The 26474-nt window shown below is 40.1% G+C and overlaps 2 protein-coding genes across 2 annotated transcripts in view; both read right to left on the bottom strand.

Moving 5' to 3' along the window:
• The window catches only part of LOC122558350 (kelch domain-containing protein 4), a 74056-nt gene extending 73366 nt beyond the window's left edge, over nucleotides 1-690 (bottom strand). The window contains exon 1 of the mRNA XM_043706814.2: nucleotides 592-690. The gene's annotated coding sequence lies outside the window, so the exon portion shown is untranslated. The remainder of the gene's footprint in view (nucleotides 1-591) is intronic.
• Nucleotides 592-26474, bottom strand: LOC148147313 (kelch domain-containing protein 4-like). Its single transcript, XM_087995840.1, has 5 exons — nucleotides 26284-26474; nucleotides 16162-16253; nucleotides 12252-12330; nucleotides 2065-2209; nucleotides 592-690 (listed from the first exon to the last, which is right to left on the bottom strand). The coding sequence occupies exons 1-4, from the start codon at nucleotides 26380-26382 to the stop codon at nucleotides 2180-2182; spliced, it is 300 nt and encodes a 99-aa protein (XP_087851966.1). The 5' UTR covers nucleotides 26383-26474; the 3' UTR covers nucleotides 592-690; nucleotides 2065-2179.

Genomic DNA, 26474 nt, shown 5'->3' with positions numbered 1-26474 from the left:
AGTTGTGGCAATTGTAATTAAATATACACATCTATAAATGTTAATATTGGTAAGAAAGTTTGGTGGACTGAGTGAGTGAGGGGGTGGAAAGGACAGAAGGTGGTAAGATATGAGATAGTGTATGTAAGGGAACAGTTCTGAAAGGAGTAATGTTGAAGATAGCATGAAGCTTACACCCAATCTGATGATGTTAAAAGGGCTTGAACGAGGGAAAGGCAGAACAATGTAGGATCTTGAAGGTCACTAAACTCTTATCCTAGGTCTCCAAACTATCTTTGTATTAATTCTGCTAATCTAATGTGTAGGAACTTGGATCAGATTGCTATCGTGGAAACAAACAATATCTTTTTAAGACACCAGCCTCTTCTTGTTACACTACTTCATGGTTTTCCTGCACCACGTTACACCAAGTAGGCTCTGTAGACTCAGTAATTAAGGGGAGGATGGAGGCAGCTATACACCCAATATGCTGGCATTGCATACGCATATAACAACAAGTCAGTCATCATTATTGCCTGAAGGACTAAACCATAAAAAGAATAAAAATTGTTGCCGCTCTCATACACTCTACTTTCCTTCACTCAAATATACCTGGTGAGCAGAACGAGGAGCTGGTGAATTTGGGATTTCCAGTTTTGTCCATGAGTTCTTCTTGATATTGTAAAAATATAGTTCATTGTAGAGAAAAGTCTGCAATAATAGAAAAAAGTTAACAAAGCCTTTTATGTATTGCTCTTTGACATCTGACAATGCAGAACAGCTTAACAAATATATATTTCTTTAATTTTCTCTAAATCTAGACAAATGTCTTGGACTAATTTTAAACCAAATCAACTTGTCAGGAAACTGACAAGATCAGAACAGTAATCAGTCTTGTGTTCCAACATCATGGCAAGAGAGGTAAGCAAACAATCCACTTCCATCAGTTTTCTACCAGAAGAATTTCATATTTCCAGAGAGTGAGTTACTCAAAATAGGAAACAGTACTGATCAAAAACCTCCCAAGCCAACTTTTAGAATTTTTTCAAAACGTTTACAGGTTTTTGTAAAATGTACTTCACAGTTCAACACAAAGTATTCATTTTTTTTAAAATTCCAAAAATTAATCATTCAGTATTTTGGTGAAAGCTTTAAGAGTGTTAAGTAATACACAAATATTCACGTCATTTGACAAAAACACGAGATGACGTACCTGATGGGTGTATCGCCAGTTCCTTATCATTAAGGTAAACACAGAAGAGCACCCAGCAATGGTAACAGATATCAAAGGCTGTTATATTAGTTCTTAAAATTCTAATTAAGTATATTAGTTTAGAAAGGAAATCTTATACTGTCAAATATATGAAGTACCTGTGTGGAAAGGTGCACACAAGGCATGTATAATTTCTTATATTACTCTTACATTTGGAAGGACCACATGTTCTTCCATTCTGAACTATGAACTAAATGGAAAGCAGATATTGTTATATAGCTGAAATGGCAGGAGAGTTTTGCAACTAAGGAAGAATCACATGGTATACTTTTTCAGCACTGCAAGACCAATGGCGCTCTGTGAAGCAGTGAGATTGTTACTTAGTGATTGAGTGACCACATGAGTCACTGAATTAAGGAAATGTTGCTTGGTAACAGCCCTTGGACTGGGTGAGCTACAGTTTGCTACCAAACTTTGGCCGCAGTGCAGCCAGAGACATCTAGAGCTTGTGAACTGAAAACTTCAGTCTCTGTCCAGAGATGCCTGTGCGCTTGAAGACAGCAAAACCAAGAAAGCTTAAAGGCAAGAATTCAAATAAGACCAGTCCAAAGATGTGCAGGTCAGGTGAACTGGCCATGCTAAATTGTCCGTAGTGTTAGGTAAGAGGTAAATGTTGGGGTGTGGGTGGCTTGCGCTTCGGCAGGTCGGTGTGGACTTGTTGGGCCGAAGGGCCTGTTTCCACACTGTAAAGTAATCTAATCTAATCTAATCTAGATAGATGAACTATCAAAATGAAGAACAGCAATCATTTTGCAGCCAACAGTATGACATAATAGCAGAATCAAAAGAAGCCAACAAATGAGTTAACCCACCCTTGAGATCTGGACTTTTGTTTTCAGTCTTTGTCTATCCTAGTCATAAATAGGTATTTTTTGGTTTTTTAAAACCAGTATAGCTTAAGTCCAATAGTCGTACATCGGGAATCCTTTACTTTCTCTGGCCATTTGTTGAAGACAACTAATCAAGAAACAAATATTTCCTGTTAATGATAAAACTTAGTGTGAATTACTTTTGCACTGAATAGCAGTCAGTCTATCAGGCAAATTTATCACCTTGATGGTCTAAATGGGATTTTATACATTTTGTGACATCTTAAATATTGGGGCACAAACATCATTGCGCCCCGCTCAGTTAAATTGTGATACAGTCACTTGATTAACTAAGAATTAGTTATTATCTGACAGACTACAAAGCTACAATGAACAATGAGAAAAAAAGTAGAAGTCAAGGTACAATTAGCAGGATTCCATTTGGCTATTCCCTGAGCACATGACAAACACTTTTATAAATTATCAAAACATAGTCCTTACTTCTTTACAATTGATTAACCTCTTACCCATTTTCCTCTCAGCTGGAAATTTCACAACTAAGTATTGTCTGTTCCAGAAATACAACATGCTACACACAAGGAGGTATCATCTTTCAGACAAAACTTTAATCTAAGGTTCCATTTGCCCTCCATGATGGATGTTAAGCATATAGCAAGATTTGAAGAAGAGCAGGAGAACTATTTCAGCAACCAGAATAACAGTTTTCTCTCAAATTTCAAAAAAAATGTTGTCATTAATCGATTAATGCTACAAGGCCCCACAAAAAGTGACTACATTTCATAAATACTTCATTGTAAAGCATTTTGGTAAGGCCTCAAGTTGTGAAAGGTGCTGCATAAACAGCAAGTTGAACTCAAACTCTTAGAGTGAGCTATAATGACTCACGTCATAACATAATTATACAATTGAAATCTAATAGCCTGAGGATTCATCTTTCTTCCAACAACAATTCACCGCAAAGTTTCTAATTTGAGAAAACGACTTGCAATGTGCGAGTATGTACAACATCATCCTTTTAAGAATTGACATTAGTCGTGGTGGGTCCTCAGGAGGAATCAGAGGAGGATTATTCACCTTAGACAGACATTGTTGAGCAAGATTGCAAATACTTTAGCTTTATCATATCTACTCACAATGTTCTTCACCACTATTGAGCACAAGAAGCCTCATCTTCCATTTAATTAGTTAACTGAACACCATTTTTCATCTCAGAATATTGCAAATCATTAGAGTTTGAGCCCGTTATCTGTGGGATCATTTTGCTTTGTCTATAGCATGCTATTTATACAATCATAGAATTTCTTGACTAGCATGGAAATAATCCTATATTAAAACTTCACAGGTCAGTATCACATTTTCCCACATTGTCCTGTTCTTTCTTGTACTCTACACTTCTTTTGAACTAGAGTTTGATATCACTTAATGATAATGGTGTTTGGTCACGTAGTTAGATCGCGGTGACATAAAATTTTGTTTTCCTCAATGGGGGACTTTGTCATCAATGTCAAGCTTTGGGTTGCCAAAGTTGCTCTTTATTGCACTTCAACAGGGTGGTAACACCACATAATAGCATTTATGGTGAACAAAAGGTGAACAGGACACTTGACCTACACAAATGTAGTGTAGAGATCCTCATACCAGTAAAATGGAAGAATCAATCTGTGATACATAGATATCATTGTTTATTTTCTCTTTCCTTTAAGAAATTGCTAAGGGTCAAGAACTAAAATTAATACTGGAATTTATTCTCAACAACCATTTATATAAAACCTTCAACTTGGTGTAATAGCCCAACACCAATCCAAAGGCTAAAGGTTAAAAGCTTGGTTTTAAAAAGCATCTTAACAAGAAAAATTGAGAGGCGTAAGGAGGAAATTCTAGAGTCTGGGGTGTAGGTGCTGAAACCTTGACAAAAATTGTGCAGCAAACAAAGCAGTGAATGAACATGAAGATCAACAAGCCTAAATCTAGACATTTGTGGTCTAGGAAATTCTATAGGTCTTCAAGCATGGGGGTTACGGATGACTGGGATTAAATGTCAGTTAGGATAAAGATAGAACACTCTAAAATTATGGCAGAAGATTCAAGATAACTTAACGGCAAGATGGCAGCAGAGTAGGATGCTCCAGCAGGAGCTGTTCTGCTCTGCCTGTTCTTTTTGTTCCTTTTCTACTTATTCTCTCATGCAGCAGTCCCAGAGTTGTGCGGGGGGAAGAGTCCGGAGTACATGAGAAGTGCAACTTACCAGTGAGGAGCAGATTGTAGGTTGGAGGGGAGCGGAGCAGGACAGTTAATGAGTTGTAGAGATCCTTCAGTCCAACTCGTCCATGCCAACCAGATAAACTAAATTAATCTAGTCCCATTTGCCAACACTTGGGCAATATCCCTCTAAACATTTCCTATTCATATACCCATCCAGATGGCTTTTAAATATTGTAATTGTACACCTTCACCACTTCATCTAGCAGCTCATTCCCTCTGCATGAAAAAAGTTGTCCCTTAGGTCCCTTTCAAATCTTTCCCCTTTCACTCTAAACTTATTCCCTCTCGTTCTGGACTCCCCCACCCCAGGGAAAAGACCTTGCCTATTTACCCTGTCCATGCCCCTCATGATTTTATAAACCTCTATATTAGGTCACCCATCAGCCTCTGATACTCCACGGAAAACAGTCTCAGCCAATTCAGCTTCTCCCTATAGCCCAAACCCTCCAATCCTGGCAACACCTTGTAAATCTTTTCTCAACCCTTTCACGTTTCACAACACCCTTCCTATAGGAGGGGATTGTGCCTGGCACGGGCAGTCAGATCCCATGCTGAACTGCTGCTATTTGGAACTCTTTACTGGACTGTAACATAAATCCTTTATTCTTTACAACTACCTTAACTTTTTTTTATACACTAAGTAATGCTACTACTTTTCCTTTCAATCCTCTTTTGTATTCAAGATTTGCACCTAGGTACTTGTACCTAAGATGGTGCTATTAAAGGCAGCCATTGTAAACATTTTTCACTGTACTTCTATACGGGAGTACATGTGACAATAAAGAATATTCTACACCAACAAAAGAGCAGTGAAATAGCATAGCCCTGAGATTATGACAAATGCTTATATATTATTTGAGTACTACTAGAAGAATTTTGTCAAAGCTTTTTATCTTACAACATTTGCTAAATAATATTGACTGTGCTAAGAATTTTACAGGTAACCAATTTAGGATTCTTAGTTGACTCACAGTGTGGTGCAACTGTATACACTGAAGCTGTGACAGCAGATGAAGACTGCAGCAGTAGGAGAGACCCAGTCAAAGTTTCCTTGCCACTGGAACTGGAACGTCCTTCTTGCTGATGTGTAACAGCATTCCTACATTAAAAATGTGTCCCATGCAAGGCGTCCAACTAGAGGAATTCATACTCCCCCACACAACAGAGATCTGCGGCATTCAGCGAGAGGTGATAGAGACAGAATTATCACTGGAGAGATATGTAGAAGGTCGAGTTTGATTCAGTTGTTCGCTCTTGGATTAGGAACAGGACAGAACTTCAACAGCTTTCTCCACTTTTGAGCAGCCTTCTTCAGGATCTTCAAAAGTAATGGTATTCTTAATGACATCACATTTCTGACTTGTATAAGGTGGACAGAATTTGAGGAGTTACTTAGTGGGGCATGGATTCCTAGTCTTTGACCTGCTCTTGTAGCCACTGTATTTATAATTGCCCTTGAGAAGGTATCGATCTACCGCTGCACTCATTTCACCGAATCTCAAGAGTTGTAATGGTACAAATGTGGCTATTTGGCACATTGTGGCTATTTGGCACATTGTGGCTGCACTGGCTTTCTGAGTAAACAGGGCAAAAGTGAGGACTGCAGATGCTGGAAACCAGAGTTTAGATCAGAGTGGTGCTGGAAAAGCACAGCAGGTGCTTTTCCGAGGGGCAGGAAAATCGACATTTCGGGCAAAAGCCCTTCATCAGGAATATTTCTGAGAAAACATCCTGACTTAATACCATCCCCCCTATGTTGTCACATCCCTCATAATCCTGCACATTATTTCTGATAAATAATCATCTAATCATCATATAATGGTAACTCTGCAGGATATTTATCCTGAGGCATTCAGTGATAATAACACCTCTGATTGTCAAGGAAGAGTGGTTGAATTGTCTCTTACTAGAGATAGTCATTGACTGGATTTGGTGTAGTGTGAATGTTAGTTGCACTTATCAGCCCAAACCTGGTTATTGTCCAGATCTTGATGCATTCAGATATGGACTACTTCAGTATCTGAGGAGTCACAAATGGTGCAATTATCAGTGAACATCACCAATTCTGAGTATGGGACAGCATTGATGAAGCATTTAAAGATGGTTGGGCCGAGAACACTACCCTGAGGAACTCCTGCAGAGATGACTTACCTCCAACAACCACAACCAATTTTTCCTATATGCCAGGTATGACTCTAAGCAGTGAAGAGTTTGCCCCAATTCCCATTTAATCTAGTTTTGCCAGGGCTCCTTAATGTTAAACTCACTCAAACGTGGTACTTGAAGTCAAGGGAAGTCACTTTCACTTCAAACTCAGTTGTTCGGTCTGTGTTTGCACAAGGCCATAATAAGGTCAGATGAATGACCCTTACAGAATCCAAACTGGGCGTCACTGAGCAGATGCTGCTTGATAACATTGCTGATGACATCTTACTTCACTTTATTGATGATCAAGAACAAGCTGTTGGGCAGTAATTAGATGGGTTGGATTTGTTCTTTATTTCATGTACAGAAGACACCTGGGGAATTTTCCACATTGGTCTTCCTCCCATTTTGTGGTCAAGACAGTTGGTCATCACCAACAGACTGTCCACAAAGACAAGAAGTTCAAGACTTCTTGGAGGCATACATGAGCAAAGTACTGACACATCATCAACTACATAATTTGATCTACAGACCAAAAGCATGTCCTCATTATCAAAGCAATGACCATTGCAGTCGATAGTTGAACAAAGCATCAGTTCCTCTATGTCCATCAAATGCCACTAAAATAAGCTGCAGAAACTGTTCAGAAAGAAGATCAATGGTGAGCAGCTTTAAGAGCCAAGCAAAGTAGCCAAGCAGGGCTCTATCACCCCCAACCTTTTCAACGTTTTCACCAAAATCTCCAAAGCATTCATTTAGTGGATGAAATCTAGAAAGAGCTGAAGATAGCCATGATTGTATGTGGTGAAGAAACCTTCAGCTACAAGGCCAGGAAACACCAACACTGGCTCGATGAGAATGACCACAATACCCAAGATTTCATCAACAAGAGGAAAGTTCTCTGTAATTGGTAAAACATCATCAGCAATGCAAAGGTAACTCCAACAGCAAAAGTGGAGGCACAAAGAAGGAGGAGGGAAATCAAAAAGGAAATGGGTCTGGGTGGGTTACTCTTCGGAGGGTCGGTGTAGACTGGTTGGGCCGAAGGGCCTGTTTCCACACTATAGGTAATCTAATTTAATCTAAATGGTGGACTGAGAAAGCTAAAGGGGCTGCAACTTTTTATCAATAATCACAACACCTGGGGCCTCTTCCATGCCACTAATGATTGGACCAAATACCCTTGGCTTCAAATCAGCGCAGGATAAGGATGGAACCCTTTTGAGACAAGCAGAGAAACCATCAGCCTTCAATGGAGAGAACACGTCAAAGAACTCCTCAACCATGATATAATCATAGTTAAGGACACATGTGAGGAAATCCCCAACTCCCCAAAGATGATCTTGGTCTTCCACAGAATGTTATTATTAGGTGTTATTCAAAATGTTGCAGAAGTCAAAGCTGCATTAAACACAAAGAGTGGATGGGATTCCAGCAAAGCTTAATCAGTCATCTCTACCAACAGTTCTTTAAAATCTGGGACAGAAAAGAAACTGCTGCCAATCTCAAGGATGTTGTCACAACCACCTTCTTCTAGAAAGGCAACAAAGTAGTCTGTGGGTATGACCAAGGAATCTGCTTAGTCTCCCTCATCAAAGATCACTGCAGGAATTCTTAATGGACGACTTCTTGTCTCTGAAGAAATCCTTCAAAAAGCCAATGTGGTTTCTGTTTCTTGGAACAATGAACATGATTATCACAGCTGGCAAATCCAAGAGGAATGCCTGGAACAACACCAACCACTCTACATGGTCTTCATTGACCAGTCAAAAACTTTGGTCAGATCAATTGCTGAGTGTTATGGAAGACCTGTCAAAGGCAAGCTGTCCAGAGGAATTCATCAACATCCTCCATCTAGATGGCAAATTGTCAACAATAGTCCGACCTCCTGTAATACAGCAGAACCTTTTGAAGAGGAGTCAAGCAGGGATCAGTCATCACCCCCAACTTTTTCTCCACTTGCATCACCACCATCCTTTATCTTATCAAGATCAAGCTTCCATATTGGAAAATGGTGATAAAGTTTCCATCTATCCTGTAGACGATCTCAACTGGTTAAAATCTAGAAGAAAACAATATTGACGTCGCTCTCTGAACTTCAGACTGTGGATTAAAATGTCATCTCTGTACTTTGCAAAGGGATCTTCAAGCCTTGCTTAATACCTCAAAGCAAACCGAAGAACTGGTCTCAGACTCAACCTCAGCAACACTCAAGTCCTTTACCAAATGTCCCAGGGCAAGACCCTCCATTAAGATCAGTGGAGAAGTCCTCCCAAACTGGGGTCATTTCCCTGTTGGGGAGCCACCTTTCATCTAAGGATAACATTCTTGCAGCAATCTAACACTGCAACCTATCCAGAAGTGCCATCTTCGGACACTCAAAGATGAATGTCTTCGATGATTGCAACATCTGTCCTGATATAAGACCCTTGTGTATAAGGCAGTCAACTTTACGATTTTTTTATATGATCCAAAACTATGTATAGACGCCACCTCAAGGCCCTGGAGAAGTACCAACAATGCTGTTATGGACAGATTCTCCGAATCAGCTGGGACAACAGGCTAACTAATATCAGCGGTCTTGAAGGAACTAATCGCACCAGCATCAAGGTCACAATCAACTGAAACTAATTTCACTGGGCAAGCCAGGTACTCAGAATGCCTAGTTTCCAAATGCCAAAGCAAATCTTCTTCATCCAGCTCAAGGAAAACATTCAAATGACAGGAGGACCAAGGAAGTGCTTCAAAGGCTCTCTGAAGGCTTACCTTAGGAACGCAACATAGATATTAAGGCCTGCGAGACCCTTGCTCAGAAGATACAGACTTGAAGGAAGCTCTTGTATGAGAACACCCACTGGCAAGAGGAAGCAAGGAAAAGGAACCAGGGAAAAGAATGCCAGCAATCCTGAGGTCTGGAAATACCTGCCAAACGTGTGGTCGAAGATGAGACTCCAGTCTTGAGTTCAGTAATTGTACAAGGACACAACGAACCTGTGACCAAGACACAGAACTTGCTAGGTGGACAATCATACCTCAGTAAATGATTACTGACAACTGAAGGTACTTACATTAATACATGGAGCCCTCTTCTTTGCAGAAATAAAAAAATGTACAAGTACTGCAACTGTTATAATTCGAAGAGGTGACAGCTATTCTCTCATTCATTTTTCAGAGCAGGCCTCACCAACGAAGCTTACTAGCCAAATTAGCTTTACAATAAACTGACAATCATTAACTGACACATTCTCCAAGACAATTTCCAGCCTTAAAGAGGGGAGGCCCTACATCTGCTCCCAATTTCTATGTAAAATTTCAAACAATGTAAACATAGAAAACAGAAGAGGAAGTCGGCCGCTCAATCCTTCGAGCATACTCTGCCATGAGGCGTCCTTCCTCATCTGTATATAAGGATACTAGTGAGAGAGGCTCTCTCACTAGTATCCTTATATACAGATGAGGAAGGACGCCACTTCAATTGGGACAACACATCCATCCTAGGACAAGCCAAACAGACACACACGAGAATTCTTAAAAGCATGGCATTCCAACCAGAACTCTATGAACAAACACATCGAGTTAGACCCCATCTACCACCTCCTGAGAAAAAGAACAGGAAATTACATCACCACAGGAAATGTCACCACAGGAAATGACATCGCCAACCCAAAGAAACCCAAACATATAAATAGAAAGCAGGAATTATCAACAGTGCTTTGCCTGGAGGCCTGCTGAAGATGTCACCTAGTAGGGTGACAAAACATCTTATATACAGATGAGGAAGGACGCCACTTCAATTGGGACAACACATCCATCCTAGGACAAGCCAAACAGACATGCATGAGAATTCCTAGAAGCATGGCATTCCAACCGGAACTCTATCAACAAACATCAAGTTAGACCCCATCTACCACCCCCCCGAGTAAAAGAATAGGAAATTACACCAACACAGGAAATGACATCGCCAACCCAATCATACAAATAGAAAGCAGGAATTATCAACAGTGCTTCGCCCAGAGACTTACTGAAGATGTCACCTAGTAGGGTGACGAAACGTCTGGAAATGAACCTTCCAGCTCAGCGAGCAAATCTACATCCAGGGCCGACCCTATATCCTAAGAACATGATTCCTTGTTTTGAACTTCTTGGTCATCAGGAACATCCTTCCTGTGTTTGCCCTGTTTAATTTTATAGGTTTCTATGAGATCACCACTCCTTTTTCTGAACCTCTGAGTACAGTCCTAATTGATCCAGTGTCTGACTCTATGACTCTTCATATGTCAATCCTGCCATCCCACCATGCTGCATGACTTTATGACTCTAAATAAGTCAAGTAAACCTTCACTGTGCTTCATCCATAGCCAGAAATATCCTTCTTTAGATAGGGAAACCAAAACTTCATACAATACTCCAGGTGTGGTCTCACCAATGCTTTGTACAATTGCAGCAAGACATCTCTCACTTGTACACAAATCCTCTTGCTATGAATGCCAACATACTACAATATTTGCCTTTTTCACTTTTTGCTGCACCTGTATTCTTAATTTCAGTGACTGGTGTTCAAGGACACCCTCACCCCTTTCCTAACCTATTGCTATTTACACAATAATGTTTTCCTGTTCTTGGTAGAAAGGCATAACTTGATAAAATCCTAATTCGGGATGCTTCTCCAAGAGAACTGTAGACCTGTAGAATTTGCAGTGTGTATTTTCCAATCAACCTGTCCAGAGATTGTATTACACATCCCTGGAGCAGGAGGGACTTAAACCTGGGGTATCCGGGATCAGAGTGAGGATTAGTATTACTGTGTCACAAAAGCCCAAATGTGCAATATATTCTAATTTCATTAGATACAAAAATGATGTCCATTAAACAGTGTCAGGGTGGTTTATAAACTGCTTTGAATTGTCAAAAGGACTTTTTTGAGACTCCGTCACTTGCAGTTTTCAAATGTCAACTGGAGATACATGCATATTTTAGGTTGATTGTCCAAATTTTATACACTTGTAATGAACTGATATCCTATTTTATCACATCTTAACGTTCCAAACAATGAATTATTCCATGATGTGCTGACATCAATTGAAGCATATAAACAACATTATGGCTTATCCTAAACACTCTAATTTCCTATTATTTAAAGGACTGCACAAAGTAACTGAATGCTAAGGAAAAGCTATATTGAAAGCATGTTTGACGAGACTTATTTATGCTTTTGTGACTTTGCACTCATCAATCCCAGAAAAATACAATCTAACATTACAAATCACTTGCCATGGCTCAGAGATAGTAATTTTGCTCTGAAGCAGCAAGTTGCAAATTCAAGCTTTACTTTAAAGACTTAATTTGGCATCTCAATGCAAAATTGAGGGACTGATACATTTTCAGAGGTGCTGCCCTTCATACGAAGCAGTAAAAAGCTGTACACTCAAGATTGCATTAAAATGTTCAAAGAATAGCACAGCAGTTGATCTAATGTCCAGATGAAAATTCATCCTTTAGTAACACTAGTAATTAAGATTATTTCATCATAAATCTCATTAGTGATTGTGAGATTTCACTGTGTGCAAACTGCCACATTTGCAATTAGAATGCAACTGTACCTTAAGCATTCTTCTTTGACTATGGAGTACTTAGGGATGTCTCGAGGCATTGGAAAGAGTTATGTAGCTGAAGCTTTTTCTTTCTTATTGACCTAGCAACATATAGGTTAAGTGCCAGGGTGAGTTCTAAAACTGCTATCATAAAAAAGTGAAATACGTTACTTTGTGGCCATTGAAGTATTCACCCCCAAAGAGGATGAATTCATTTTTCTCAGGGTGAGGTGACAATGATGCATTCAACCTGTCAAAAAAAAACAAAAATATCAAATTTACAATACTGAAACAGATATGCATGTTCTTTTAAATGACGCATGCTAGTACTAAGGAACTTCATTTTTCTCCACTTTGGTTACCCACTAAGGATGTGCATCCCATCACAATTCAAAATGCAGCTCAATTATCCAAATGTTTCCTAAAGCAAAGATCTAATTTGGCCAATGCATTTTCCTATATAAAACAGTTATGTTATGGTTGGCATATTGATTGGAAAATACAAAACAATTTAGAATTCAAAAACTAGGGTCTTGGTTTTAACCAACCCTGCAGGGTTTATTACCAAACCATCCAACCCCTCCACCCTGATAACAGTAAAATCCCTGTCTCTTGCTGTGCAGCTATGATACACAGACTTAGAACAAAGAAAAGAACTTCAATGATTTTATCTTTGCTGTCTGTGGCATTTTATCAGTATACCTCAGTAGGACAAAATCATGAACGTGGCAGTTCTCTCAAAGGTAGAACTCTAAAATTTATTAGTGCCAAAATAGAGGGGGCTTTGTTGGTTGGCCACATTTGCAGGATAGAACATGATCATAAATCCAAAGACTTTCCATATGGGAAGGTAGCTGGAACCAGCTTAGGAGGATGCAAAAGTGGAGCTTCAAGGATGCTTGCAAGTATGACAACTCATTATTGATTATCACACCTCGGAATCACCAGCTGGCAACAAAAGAAAATGGCAACTTCTCCAGAGGGCTAGTATGCATCATCACAATCTTCAGCAGCAACAGTATCCTACCAATGTATGTCAATGTCTGAAACAACCCATAGTAATATCTGGCAGCCACACATGCGATTCTTGTGGCAGAATCGTGGCCTCTTCAGCAATGAGCAAATGTGCACCAAATGATGATCAATAACTTCTAGGATTGAAAATATAATGCAGAGTTAACATGGTAGAAATGCCATGTTTGGAGCTTCTTGGGTCAAAGTTGGAAGTAATTTCATAAGGACAACATAATTAACCAACAGTTACATCAATTTCCCACTTTTAATTGTAAATCTCCTTGTTGAACATGAATTTTCCGTTGAGACTGTACATATAATTTCTAAAATAACAGCTGAAAAATCAGACAACAGAAAAGAGTGAACCAAATACACTGCCAATACAAAAAAATGGATGCCACTTCATTTCCACATTGCCAAATGCTGGCAAACACGGCTAGATTCATTTAGAATATCTGATCAGCATGGACAAGTTAGACAAATTTCCATGCTGTATAACTATGACTCTTATAAATCTTCTGTGAACCTTCTCATCTCTAACTATTCCCATAAATCTTCTGTATCATCTAAATATTCCTGAAGTGGAGTGACCAGAATTGGATACAATACTGTAGCTGAAGCCAAACTAACAATTTACACAAATTTAAAATAACTTAATTGTTTTTGAACTCTATGCCCCTAAGGACAAAGCAAGAATGTCAAATGCTCTCTACCTATTGCGCACATTTATAAACAGTTCCTACATGCCCTGTATAACTGCACTGTTACTGTCTCACTGCATTTTCCCTATCAAATTGAATCACTTCATACCTCTCTGCATTAAAATTTATTCTTCCACATAGCTGCCAATTCCTCAAAGCTATCCAGGTTAGATAATGATGGGTGGTGCCACTGCAATTACCACCCTCACTTCATTATCTTTCCATGCATTTTATCCAGATTTGGCGCTTTCAGTACAGGCAAATACCAGGTCTGCTTTTTTTGCTCACCAAAGGAAATATTCTACAAAACAATGCATGTTTATCTCCTGCAACAATATCAATATTGCACCATTTCCTTTAGTTTTGGTTTTTATTGCTGGAGCATTCAACAATAAATTGCTGTCTTTCATTCCTAAAAATGCTTCCAAGTATTGAGGAGGAACTTAACATACAGGTGATAATCACCCAGGTTTTCAGTATTGTCACGATTCCCTACAAAATATGCACTTGAATGGAGATATTTTTTAATTAACCTGTTCAGAAATATCATCACACACCTCTGGAGCAGGTAGGATTTGAACCCAACCCTTATGGATCAGAGATAGGGACACTACCACAACAGCCCCTAATTTATGTCGAAGTATGAAGTATATGCAATTCGCTTATCCTCATGAGTTTGTAATGCAAAACTGACATACCAACATAACTGAGCCCTCTTTTGAATACTTGTTTGATATTGCCACCTGAGTTAAATGTCCAATGAGCAAATAAGTCAATTCAAGCTTCTGGCATTTTTCACATACACATAGCAATAGGGATAATGCTAAACACAACATTATTGTTGTATGAGAACTAGAATTTGTGCATATGTTTCAAGCAACTGATGAGGGTCAATAAAGTGGCTATCTTCAGGTTTGAGTTGCTTTTTAAATGCAGAAGATCAGCTTCTTATTTACTAGAGATCTCATTGCTTCTGCCCAAACACCCACATATAAGTTGTTCAGCAGCCAATCACATAGTTGTTGGCAAGTAGGAGGCCTTTGTTATTAACTAAACACTATTCCACAGACAATCAGCTACTAGCCATTGGTCAAATCTTCATTTACATACAGCTCCCTGCCCCCAGCTCATCCGTAACTAGGCTTTTCCCACTGCTTGAATCAATACCTGGGCATACAATACTCACAAATGGTATCAAGAAGCTTACATTTAAAAAGTACCAAAAACCCTCACCAATCCTTGACTTTTAAAACACTTTTCTCATTTCAAAAACAGAAAAATGAAAAAAGACAAGTTACAGTTAAGAGGAATATTTTCCATAGATGACCTTTCGGGTTTACAATGCCCTGTCAGAAATGATGGTGAAACACAAAATTATTATACCGTTTAAACAAAAGGTAAATAGAAAAAAAATTCATTGATGTGGGGAAAGGCCTTTGGAGTGGCAGCATTGGTATGCAGCATCATGCTGTACTATAAAATTCTACAGGGTGAAAGTGAGGACTGCAGATGCTGGAGGTTAGAGAGTGTGGTGCTAGAAAAGCACAGCAGGTCAGGCAGCATCCGAGGAGCAGAAAAATCGACGTTTCGGGCAAAAACCTTTCATCAGGAATGAGGCTGGGAGCCTTGGGGATGGAGAGATAAATAGGAGGGGGTGGGGCTGGGGTGGGAGGAGAATGTAGCTGAGAGTGTAATAGGTGGATGGAGGTGGGAGTAATGGTGATAGGTCAGAGGGGAGATTGGAGCAGATAGGTAGGAAGAAAGATGGACAGGTAGGACAGGTCATGAGGGCGGTGCTGAGCTGGAAGGTTGGAACTAGGATAAGGTTGGGGGAGGGGAAATGAGGAAACTGGTGAAATCCACTTTGATGCCATGGGGTTGGAGGGTCCTAAGGCACAAGATGAGGCGTTCTTCATCCAAGTATCGGGTGGTAAGGAAGTGGCAATGGAAGAGGCCCAGGACCTGCATGTCCTTGGTGAAGTGGGAGGGGGTGTTGAAGTGTTCGGCCACGGGGCCGTGGAGTTGGTTGGTGCAGGTGTTCCGGAGATTCTACAATTCTACCTCCTTCAAGATAGCTGTTCTTAGTAATCTTTACTATTACGGAACATGCACAGAAAGTACATGTTTCCATAAATATTCTCCTTCAGTCATCAGAACAAGTTCTGAAACAAAACAATTGAGGTAAAGTGAGCTGAAGACTTTTCATGTTCCTTTGTTGCTTTATTTGTATACTGATTCCAAAGAAAGTTTAAAATATGACATCTCTGCCTAAGCAATTGTTCAGAAAGGAAGAAGTGATACAAAGGCCAAAGTTCAAAACAGACATTCAAATCAAAAAACATGACTTCTCTCTTTTCATTACTTACCGTGGCAAAGGATGAGCACAAGCCTCCTCTGTGATTTGAGTCTTTTTTGCATCAAGTTGCCTGAATTCAGCTATTAGAGTTTCTAGATCTTCCTGAGTGGAGCAAACAAATTTTTTTTTAGTAAACTCTTTTCAGGACTTCAACCATAACTTAAAATATGACTGAAGATGAATAATATCAATAAAAAGAAAAACGTAAAAAAAAGGGGAGAAAAGTGCTACTGAATTCCAATTGGTTCAGGATTAGACGAAGCTCTGGTGTAGTAATATTGCTACTAGTTTATGGTAGATAGAGGATTTTGAGTTCAACAAAGTCTCATGATGACTTAATAACCCACTATGAACTGTCTTAAAAAGCCATCTGGTTCACTATGTCCTTGAGGGAAGGAAAGCTGTCATCCTTACCCTTTAGGACTCCATGATCTGGCATACATGTGATTCCAGTTCCACAGAAATGTAATGGACTTTTAACTGCTCTCTGAAATGGCTCAGTGAGTCACTCATTTGTATCAACTGCTAAAATGCCCCCAAAAATATTTGAAAGCATATGAAAGATGTGATATTGAACAAGACACTGAAAAGACATCAAACCATGTAAACTTCTCTTCACTAAAATCTGGGGGCCAGTGTCAACATTGGGCAAAATATCTATAGACTCATCAGACTAACCTTACCATCACATTCACAGAATAATACCTTAGACAATTCCCTGTTAACACCATCACCACAGGTCCTGTCCCACTGGCAGGAAAAGCCCTTCAGAGGTGGTAGCAGAGTGATATAAAGGAAGGAGGGAATGCCTTCAGAGATCTAAACACTGACTCCAAACCCCATGACCTTGCATGGCACAAGATCAAGCATGGGCAAGGAAGCTCTTGGTTGATAAATCAGTACTCCTCCATGTTAAATATTACTTGAAGGAAGCAAGGGTGCAGAATGTACTCAAGATTGGGGGACTCTAATGTCCATCACCAACAGTGGATTGTTGACAGCACTACTGACTGAACTGATAAAGTCCCAAGGACATTGCTGCTAGACTGGGTCTAGCAAGAAGAAAAAAAACATGCTTGACCTCATCCTCACCAATCTGCCTGCCACAGGTGTATGGGGCCATGACAATATTAATAAGACAGAGTCTCCCTAAGGAGTGTGTGGTGATAAGTCCCATCCTGACATTCGGAATACTTTCCATCATTTCGTGTGGCACAATCACCACGCTAAATGTGATATACTTCAGACATTCACGAAGTACAGTGGGCCACCAGCAGCAGCACAGTATGAAACTTGCAATCTCATGTCTCCACGTATCCCTACAGTACCATTAACATCCACCCAGGGGATCGACTGAAGAATGCAGGAGTACCTGCCAGGAGCAGCAACAAGCGTACCTAAAAATGAGGTGCCAACCCAGTGAAGCTACAAAATAGGACTACTCACATGCCAAGCTACATAAAATGCAAGTGAATAGAGGGCTAAGGATTCCACAAACAGCTGACAAGTCTTTCCACATGTAATCATGAACAGTGGTGGAAAAATAAACAACTCACCAAAGGAGGAGGATCCACAAATATCCCATCCTCAAAGAAGGGTGAGCTCAGCACATCAGTGCAAAAGATAAGGCTGAAGCATTTACAACAACCTTCAGCCAAAAGTACCAAGTACAAGATCCACTGCTGCCTCCTGCAGAGGTCCCTAGCTTCATAGATGCCAGTCATTACTCAATTTGAGACGCTTCATGTGATATTAAGAAATAGCTGAAGGCACTGGATACTGCCATGGCTATGGGGCCTGACAACATTCCAGCAGAAGTACTGAAGCCACATACTCCAGAACATGCCATACCCCTAGCCAAGCTAAGGAAAATTGGCACACATATCCTGTACACAAAAAGCAGAACAAATCCAATTGAGTCAGTTACCACTCCATCAATCTACTGATGATCATCAGTAAAATCTTAAAGCAGAATTCACATTGCATTAAACTACTAACTGATGCTTAGTTTGGGTTCCAGCAGAACCACCCAGGTCCTGACCTCACTACAGCCTTGGCTTAAAATGTGAACAAGCGTTTAATTCCTGAGGGGAGGTGAGACTGACTACACTCAATATCAAAGCCACATTGATTGTGGTATCAAGGAGCGGAGCAAAACTAGAGTCAATTGCAATTGGGAGAAACTCTATGTTGGTTGGAGTCATACGTAGCACAAAGGAAGGCAGTTAAAGTTGTTGGAAGTTAGTCATCTCAGCTCCATGACATGCTGCAAGAATTCATCAGGGTACTGTCCTCAGTCCAACCACCTTCTTCTGCTTCATCAATAACTTTCCAAGGTTAGAGATGGGAAAGTTCACTGATGACTGCACAATGTTCAGGATCATTTGCAACTCCTCAGATATTGAAGTAGTTCATGTCCAAATATAGCATGATTTAGACAACAGCCAGGTTTCAGCTCATGAGTGGCAATAGTATTCATGCCACTGAAGTGCCAAGCAATGACCATCATCATCAATATAAATTAAACTATCACCTCTGAACATTCAATAGAATTATTATCACTAAATCCACCACTATCAACCCCCTGGGGGGAATTACCACTAAATAGAATGAGGCAAATAAATATGCAGCTAAAACAGGAGGTCAAAATCTAAGAGTCTTGGGGCAAGTAATTCACTTAGATTCCCTACAGTGTGGAAACAGGCCTTTCGGCCCAACCAGTCCACACCGACCCTCCGAAGAATAATCCACCCAGACCCATTTCCACTTTGACTAATGCACCTAACACTATGGGCAATTTAGCGTGGCCAATTCACCTGACTTACACATCTTTGGACTGTGGGAGGAAACTGGAGCACCCGGAGGAAACCCACGCAGACATGGGGAGAATGTGCAAACTCCACACAGACAGTCACCCGAGGCTGGAATCGAACCTGGGACCCTGGTGCTGTGAGGCAGCAGTGCTAACCACTGAGCCACCATGCCACCCAAAACACAATCTAAAAAGTTCAAGTCACAAGCGTGATGTTATATTTTTCTCTTGCCAGGATGATTTATAGGTATAAGAAAACTCAAAAAGCTTGATACCATCCAGGATAAAGCACCACATCCACATTCACTCTCCACCACCAAAGGTCAGTAGCAGCAATATGTACCACTGGCCAGATATACTGCAGAAATTCACAAAAGCTTGTTGGATAGTAAGTACCAAATCTACAAGAACCATCATCTAGAAGGATAATGACAGTAAGTGCATGGCAAACAAACATCTGCAAGTTCCTTTCCAAGCCATTCATCATCCCAATTTGGAAATATATTACTGCTTCCTCACTGTCAGTGGGTCAAAATCCTGGAACTTCCTCCCTAATGGAATTATGGGTGATTTAAAAAAAATGGATTTCTTTTGATTCTTGTTTGTCCTGCACGGACTATTCTGCTCACAGATAAATGACAATAGCATTAACTTAACAGCCTTGCCTCAAAGGTAGTACTCTTGTATGAGACAAAAGACATGCTTTCAAATGCAACTTCAGGGACTTCAAAACTGTCATTTGTGTACAGTAATGAACAGTGCTTCATCAGTCAGAGGTGCTAACTTTTAGATATTTTAACTGAGATGCCACTTGCTGTTTTGGGTGAGCATTAAAAATCACATGGTTATGTTTTGAAGGGTAGTGTTTTCCAACTCTGTTTCTTGGTAAATATCTGTCCCTCAACCAATATTGGTATAGTCAAGTATTTAATCATTACCTCATTTGTATTTGTGGGAGGCCTTATATTAAAAAAAAGTGGACATATTTCTTTCTTTACAACAGCCATTTCACTTACCAAAAAAAGCTGGTTGACTGCAAAACACTTTGGGTCAGCCTTGAAATGTGCTGTATAAACGCAATTTAAAATGAGAAATACTGGAAATATTCCACAGATCTGAAAACAACCTGCACAAACAGTACCTAAGTATTCATTTCAGATTTACGGCTTTTCACCAAAGCTATACTGTGATTCTCAATTCTTGAGATTTTGGAGATTTTGTGGATCAGGTTGTAGGTTTGCTCGTTGAGTTAGTAGATTTGTTTTCAGACGTTTCATCACCACGCTGGGTAACAACATCAGCTTTTCCAGCACCACTCTAATCTGGACTCTGATTTCCAGCATCTGCAGTCCTCATTTTTGCCTAACAACATCAGTGAGCCTCCGGTGAAGCGTTGGTTTTCTGTCATGCTTGTTATTTATTTGTCTCGGTTTGTTGTGGTAAGTGATACCATTTCTGGTTCTGTTTCTGAGAGGTTAGTAAATGGGGTCCAAATCAATGTGTTTATTGATGGAGTTCTGGTTTGAATGCCAAGTCTCTAGGAATTCCCGTGCGTGTCTTTGTTTAGCCTGTCCTAAGATGGATCTATTGTCCCAGTCAAACTGGTGTCCTTCTTCATCTGTGTGTATGAATATCAGTGATAGTTGGTCATGTCTTTTGGTGGCTAATTGGTGCTCATGTATCCTGGTAGCTAGCTTCCTGCCCATTTGTCCAAAGTAATATTTGTTGCAGTCCCTGCAGGGTATTTTGTATATGATGTTCGTTCTGCTGGTTGTTGGTACAGTGACCTTTAAATTCATCAGGAGCTGTTCAGTGTGGTGGTAGTAGGTTTGTGGGCTACCATGATGCCTAGCTGCGAGGTTGGCATCTCTAAGATGTCTTTGACGTATGGTAGGGTGGCTACAGTCTCTGGACATATTGTGTCTTCCTGTTTAGGTCTGTTTGCAGGAATCGGTGGACTGTGCTTATTGGGTACCCGTTGCTCCGGAATACATTGTATCGGCCCTTTTCAAATCAATAAACACTACCACCAAAGAAACACTGACATCACTGCTAGATAAACCAAGAACACAAATACCAGACAACTCCAACTCAATCAGTATGGACAGCATCTTCACACTCGTAAATCTGTGCCTCACAACCTACTTCACTTTTAACGACAAGATCTACAAACAAATCCATGGGATGCCTATGGGGTCACCAATATCAGGACCTTTAGTGGAAGCAGTTATGCCTAGGTTAGAACAAGCAGTCCTTCCCACAATCCAGCCCAAGTCCACTCTGTGGATGATGCCTTTGTCATCATGAAACGCAACAAATTAGAAGAAACCCACAAACACATAAACAATTTTCTTACCGGTATAAAGTTCACCAAAAAGAGGAAGAGAACAATAACAGACTCCCCTTCCTGGACATCACATAAGAACAAAAATGGAGAGCTGCAGACCAGCGTCTACAGGAGAGCCACACACACTGACCAGATACTCAACTATAGGAGCAATCATCCCAACACCCACAAACGGAGCTGCATCAGGACATTGCAGCACCCAGGAACTATGAGAAGCCGAGGAAAAACAACGGATTCAGGAACAACAGGTAACTGATAAGTGCAGTCCGCTGATTCCTGCGCAACAGACCAAAACAGGAAGACACAACATGCCCAGAGACTGTCACCACCCTGCCATACAAAGACATCTCAGAGATGCCGACCAGACTACTCCAACCCCTCGGCATCATGGTAGCCCACAAACCTACTACCACAATGAAACACTCCTAATGAATATAAAGGACCCTGTACCAACAACCAGCAGAATGAACATCATATACAAAATACCCTACAGGACTGCAAAAAACATTACATTGGACAAACAGGCAGGAAGCTAGCCACCAGGATACATAAGCACCAACTAGCCACCAAAAGACATGACCAATAATCACTGGTATCCATACACACAGATGAAGAGGGACACCAATTCAACTGGGACAATACATCCATCCTTGGACAGGCTAAACAAAGATACGCATGGGGATTCCTAGAGGCCTGGCATTCAAATAGGAACTCCATTAACAAACATAGATTTGGACCCCATTTACCAACCTCTCACAAACAGAACCAGAAATGGTATCACTTACCACAACAAATCGAGATAGATAAATAACAAGCGTGACAGAACAACAACGCTTCAGTGGAAGCTCACTGATGATGTTAGGCAAAAGTGAGGACTGCAGATGCTGGAAATCAGAGTGGTGCTGGAAAAGCATGCCGGTCAGGCAGCACCCGAGGAGCAGGAAAATCGACATTTCGGACAAAAGCTCTTCATCAGGACTGGCTCACTGATGGATGTTACCTAGCATGGTAAAGTCTGAGATCAAATCTACCAGCTCAGCGAGCAAACATACAACCTTAATTCTTGATCTCTCCTCGTTTCGACCCTGTCACAAACTTTCTCTTTCACTACTTCCTCTCCTATCCCTTTACTCTTCTTCTGTACTTGTATAAAACCTGCTATACCTTTTTTTAAACATTATGAAAACTGACACAAAATTAAAAATGCAATAGGTTTTAAATACAGAGAAAGAAAACAGGAAAAGATTCACCACGTCAAAAGTAGGGGCACTCACTAATGTCTGCATCATTCATAACTGCTCAAAATATTGAAGCAGATCATGAACATACACCCACAAAGACTGAAAGTGTTTACCTTCCAGGTCAGTGATCTTCCATGACAGCTGTACTGTAACCCTCCATGTCTCCTGTCTTCCAGCTTTCAGATTTTGATTTTCATTTTTCCTACTCCATTTTTTATTCCTCCTACTTGCCTCTGTATTTGAGTAAAACTTCTGTTCTTCTCAAAGGTCAATCTGAAATGCTAGCTTTGTTTTCTGCAGAGTTTTGTATTTCTGCCCTTTACCATTTTACTTTCCAATCCTCAGTGTTTTGCTTTTGCATATAAATACAAGTTCTTTCTTTACTGTAGTCATTTGTCTGCAGCTACCCAAGTGTGGCACCTTTGGTTTCTCTGTCATGTGGAAATTTAGACTTCACTTCAAACCTTAATTGAGATTGAGAACTGACAGAATTCACAGATACAAACACAGTCACTCTCCAGTGAGACATATTGTACATCCAAGATAATTAGGCACTGAGTTACAAAAACACTCAAATTAACAGTGAAAATAGTGAGTCATATTATATTATTTTAAGTGATAATAGTACAACATACTCAGTTGGATACCCTAACATTTATTTGTTTATTTAATGCCTTGTACACTTAGCAAAATCAACATCAGCATCCCAGTCATTCCTCTATTACATACATGGAAAATTAACAAAAGATTTAAAAACTGCTTCAAAAAGCTGGCAACTTTCAAACTGCACTGAATATAAACTTTTGACCCATTAAAACAACCAAACATGTTGAAAGTGCAGAAAAGAAGGACGTTATTTGTCACTAAGGATCATTAGCTTATAATTTTTTAAATCAACAAAACAAAATTCATCTTCTTTTCATGTTCAACTTTACCACTGAATTGCCAGTGATAATCAAAGAAAAAAAAATGGACTGCAGGAAATCCAAGTAATATTACGGTGCTGTTAAAACAAACTTTGGCTGAAAATCGTTCCCAGGCAAAAATATTTAGAAATAACAGTAGTTTTGTTTTCTGGTGTAAAGAAAATATCACTTAGGTTCATTTCATTACATTTAGGAATCTGTTTTACCAATTCAACAACTCTAAAAACAAAATCTGGAAATGTTTGACCAAATAAAAAAATTGAAGAATCCTTCTGACCAAGCATTCTTTCACTTGTACCAGATTGAAAAAAAAAAGTAGACAGGATAATGAAAAAAGGGGTGAAAGTATTTCCCTCGCACCAAGCAGTCACTTCAACCTGCTCCCCTCCATAGATAGACAACTTTAGAGATTTAAGTGTTATATTATAAATTGTGTGTTAGACAATAGATAATAGGTGCAGGAGTAGGCCATTCTGCCCTTTGAGCCTGCACCACCATTCAATATAATCATGGCTGATCATCCTTAATTAGTATCCTGTTCCTGCCTTATCTCCATAACCCTTGATTCCACAATCCTTGAGAGCTCTATCCAACTGTTTCTTAAATGAATCCAGAAACTGGGCCTCCACTGCCCTCTGGGGCAGAACATTCCACACAGCCACCACTCTCTGGGTGAAGAAGTTTCTCCTCATCTCTCTCCTAAATGGTCTACCCCGTATTTTTAAGCTGTGTCCTCTGATTCGGCATTCACCCATCAGCGGAAACATGTTTCCTGCCTCCAGAGTGTCCAATCCTTTAATAATCTTATATGTCTCAATCAGATCCCCTCTCAGTCTTCTAATCTCAAGGGTATACAAGCCCAGTCGCTCCAGTCTTTCAGTGTAAGGTAGTCCCGCCATACTAGAAATTGACCTCGTGAACCTACACTGCACTCCCTCAATAGCCAGAATGTGTTTCCTCAAATTTGGAGACCAGAACTGCACAGATGTGGTCTCACCAGGGCCCTGTACAGCTGCAGAAGAATCTCTTTGCTTCTATACTCAATCCCTCTTGTTATGAAGGCCAGCATGCTAGTAGCCTTCTTCACTACCTGCTGTACCTGCATGCTTACCTTCATTGACTGGTGTACAAGCTGGTGTTACGGATGTCTGTGATTTAATTGAATGATTGAGTAGGCTCAAAGGGACTGTATGGCCAAGATGGTTATTTCTTATGATCTTACATTTTCCCAAATTCCTTCTTACTAGAATTTTCTCCAGGATTGCCATGGTTATAGATCGGTTGCAGAAATCCCTGCAAGATTGCCATGATTACAGAAATTCGCAACTTTGTAAGAATTTCCCTCAGTGTGCAGCAACACCAATCACTTCAAGCAGGGCCACCAGCAAATAACTTGAGGAAACCTGGTCAATGATGATTTTATTACACAAGTGGATATGCAAAGCACAGGTGAGTAGCATGAGGCGATGCTACTCCAGTCCAAAGGGCTCTCATTTCACAGTGCTAGTGTTCCTACCTCTGTGTTAGGAGGGCTAGGTTCAAGTCCCACCTCATCCAGGGCTGTGCAATAGCATCGCGACAATTAGAAAATATCTAATTCCAGTCCAATTTCAAATAACTTTGGCTGTGAAGGTTAATATTCAGAATGTTCACTTTGATTTGTCACAGGTCCAAATTCAAAAAGGGGGGAAAAAGGCAAGCAAGGATGAAATTATAGCTGGACAATTTGAGTTTATTCTTTATTGATAGTTAGTTAATAAACTTTAACACTGACATTGCTAAAATGCAAGTGCACAAACTATTTTAAAAATTGAATTTCTATTTGTAGTTTCCGTTAAAACCCCTTAACTTAAGAACACTTCAATATCTATCAACCATAGTAAAAACATAATCATTCAAAATATAAATTAGACATCAGAATGATTCACTTGAGGGATGATACTGATGGACCAAAAAGACTTTTAATCCTCCACAATTTGGTTCTGTTCTTAAAAAACTTGCCACGTGCAAGTAACCCAACAAGTGAAAACACAACATTACTGTCGGCTAACTGCAAAGTAGTTCCCTCTAGAAAACACTAAAACTGACAGTAATTCCAAAATCAAATCAAGCCTAGATGAATAGTGTCTTCGTGTGTTTTTGGAATATATATCTAAAGTAGGCATAAAATTGTTTTTCAAACATTTCAGAGTTCTCCTGGTGTTGAGACCAATCAGGAGTCAAAACAGGACAAAGATTACACTGTCTAGCTGGGTTTAAGGCTATATGCAGAGCAACACAAAAACAATGACTTCATGTTTATACATAGATAGCTCCCATACAAAGGTTGGCACATTCACAATGCCCCCTCCTTGACCTCAAGGTAGAATCAACTCCTTGGAAGAAAAGTAATTTCACTGCAGCAACATAAAGGTACAGGTAAGGCATTAAGTGGATGTGGGTGCATGAAGTCTGTGGTCACTCAGCGGTCTCTCAAAGATTAGCTTCATGAAAGTGAGGACTGCAGATGCTGGAGATTACAGTTGAGAGGGTGGTGCTGGAAAAGCACAGCAGGTCAGTCAGCATCTGAGGAGCAGGAGAATCGATGTTTCAGGTCTCAGTCCCCAAACATGAACTGTCTACTCTTTCCCCACTCCCATCTTAAGGTTTACATTAATCATTTAAAAAAGAGCAAATTGTGCCTTTTTTTGGAACTATAATTGTTAATGACAATGTCATCTTTGCAAAGTCTGAGGCCTGAAACCAGGAGCAAAGCGACAGTTTCCACTGACTTCCGGCTTCTTTCTCTCCCAGTCTCCCTCCTCACCTCCTCCTTCTTAGAATGTTTGACGATCTTTTTCTCCATCTTGGCCGCATTTTTATCAGCTCCCTTTCCCTTTTTATCCTTTTTACTTTTTTTGCCCATTATGCGACCCTCCCAATCCTTTCGTCTCTCACTGCTAGCCGGTTGTGAAGCTCAGAATTCTCAACATGCGGTCAGACACTGAATACGTACAA

Source organism: Chiloscyllium plagiosum, unplaced genomic scaffold, assembly GCF_037043375.1.
Source record: "Chiloscyllium plagiosum isolate Xiang-an unplaced genomic scaffold, Cpla_swu_hap1 HiC_scaffold_17, whole genome shotgun sequence".
Classification (NCBI taxonomy): domain Eukaryota; kingdom Metazoa; phylum Chordata; class Chondrichthyes; order Orectolobiformes; family Hemiscylliidae; genus Chiloscyllium; species Chiloscyllium plagiosum.
The sequence above is the reverse complement of the archived record's forward strand: the minus strand, read 5'-3'. Positions and strand labels throughout refer to the sequence as shown.

Bases quoted from the DNA above. Each gene is read 5' to 3' on its own strand.
- LOC148147313 (XM_087995840.1), bottom strand. From the start codon at position 26,382: ATGGGCAAAAAAAGTAAAAAGGATAAAAAGGGAAAGGGAGCTGATAAA. The intron at 12,331-16,161 runs GTAAGTAATGAA...TTTTTTTGACAG, and splicing joins TGTGCTCATCCTTTGCCACG to GTTGAATGCATCATTGTCAC. The intron at 2,210-12,251 runs GTAACGTATTTC...TTTCTTGATTAG, and splicing joins AATACTTCAATGGCCACAAA to TTGTCTTCAACAAATGGCCA.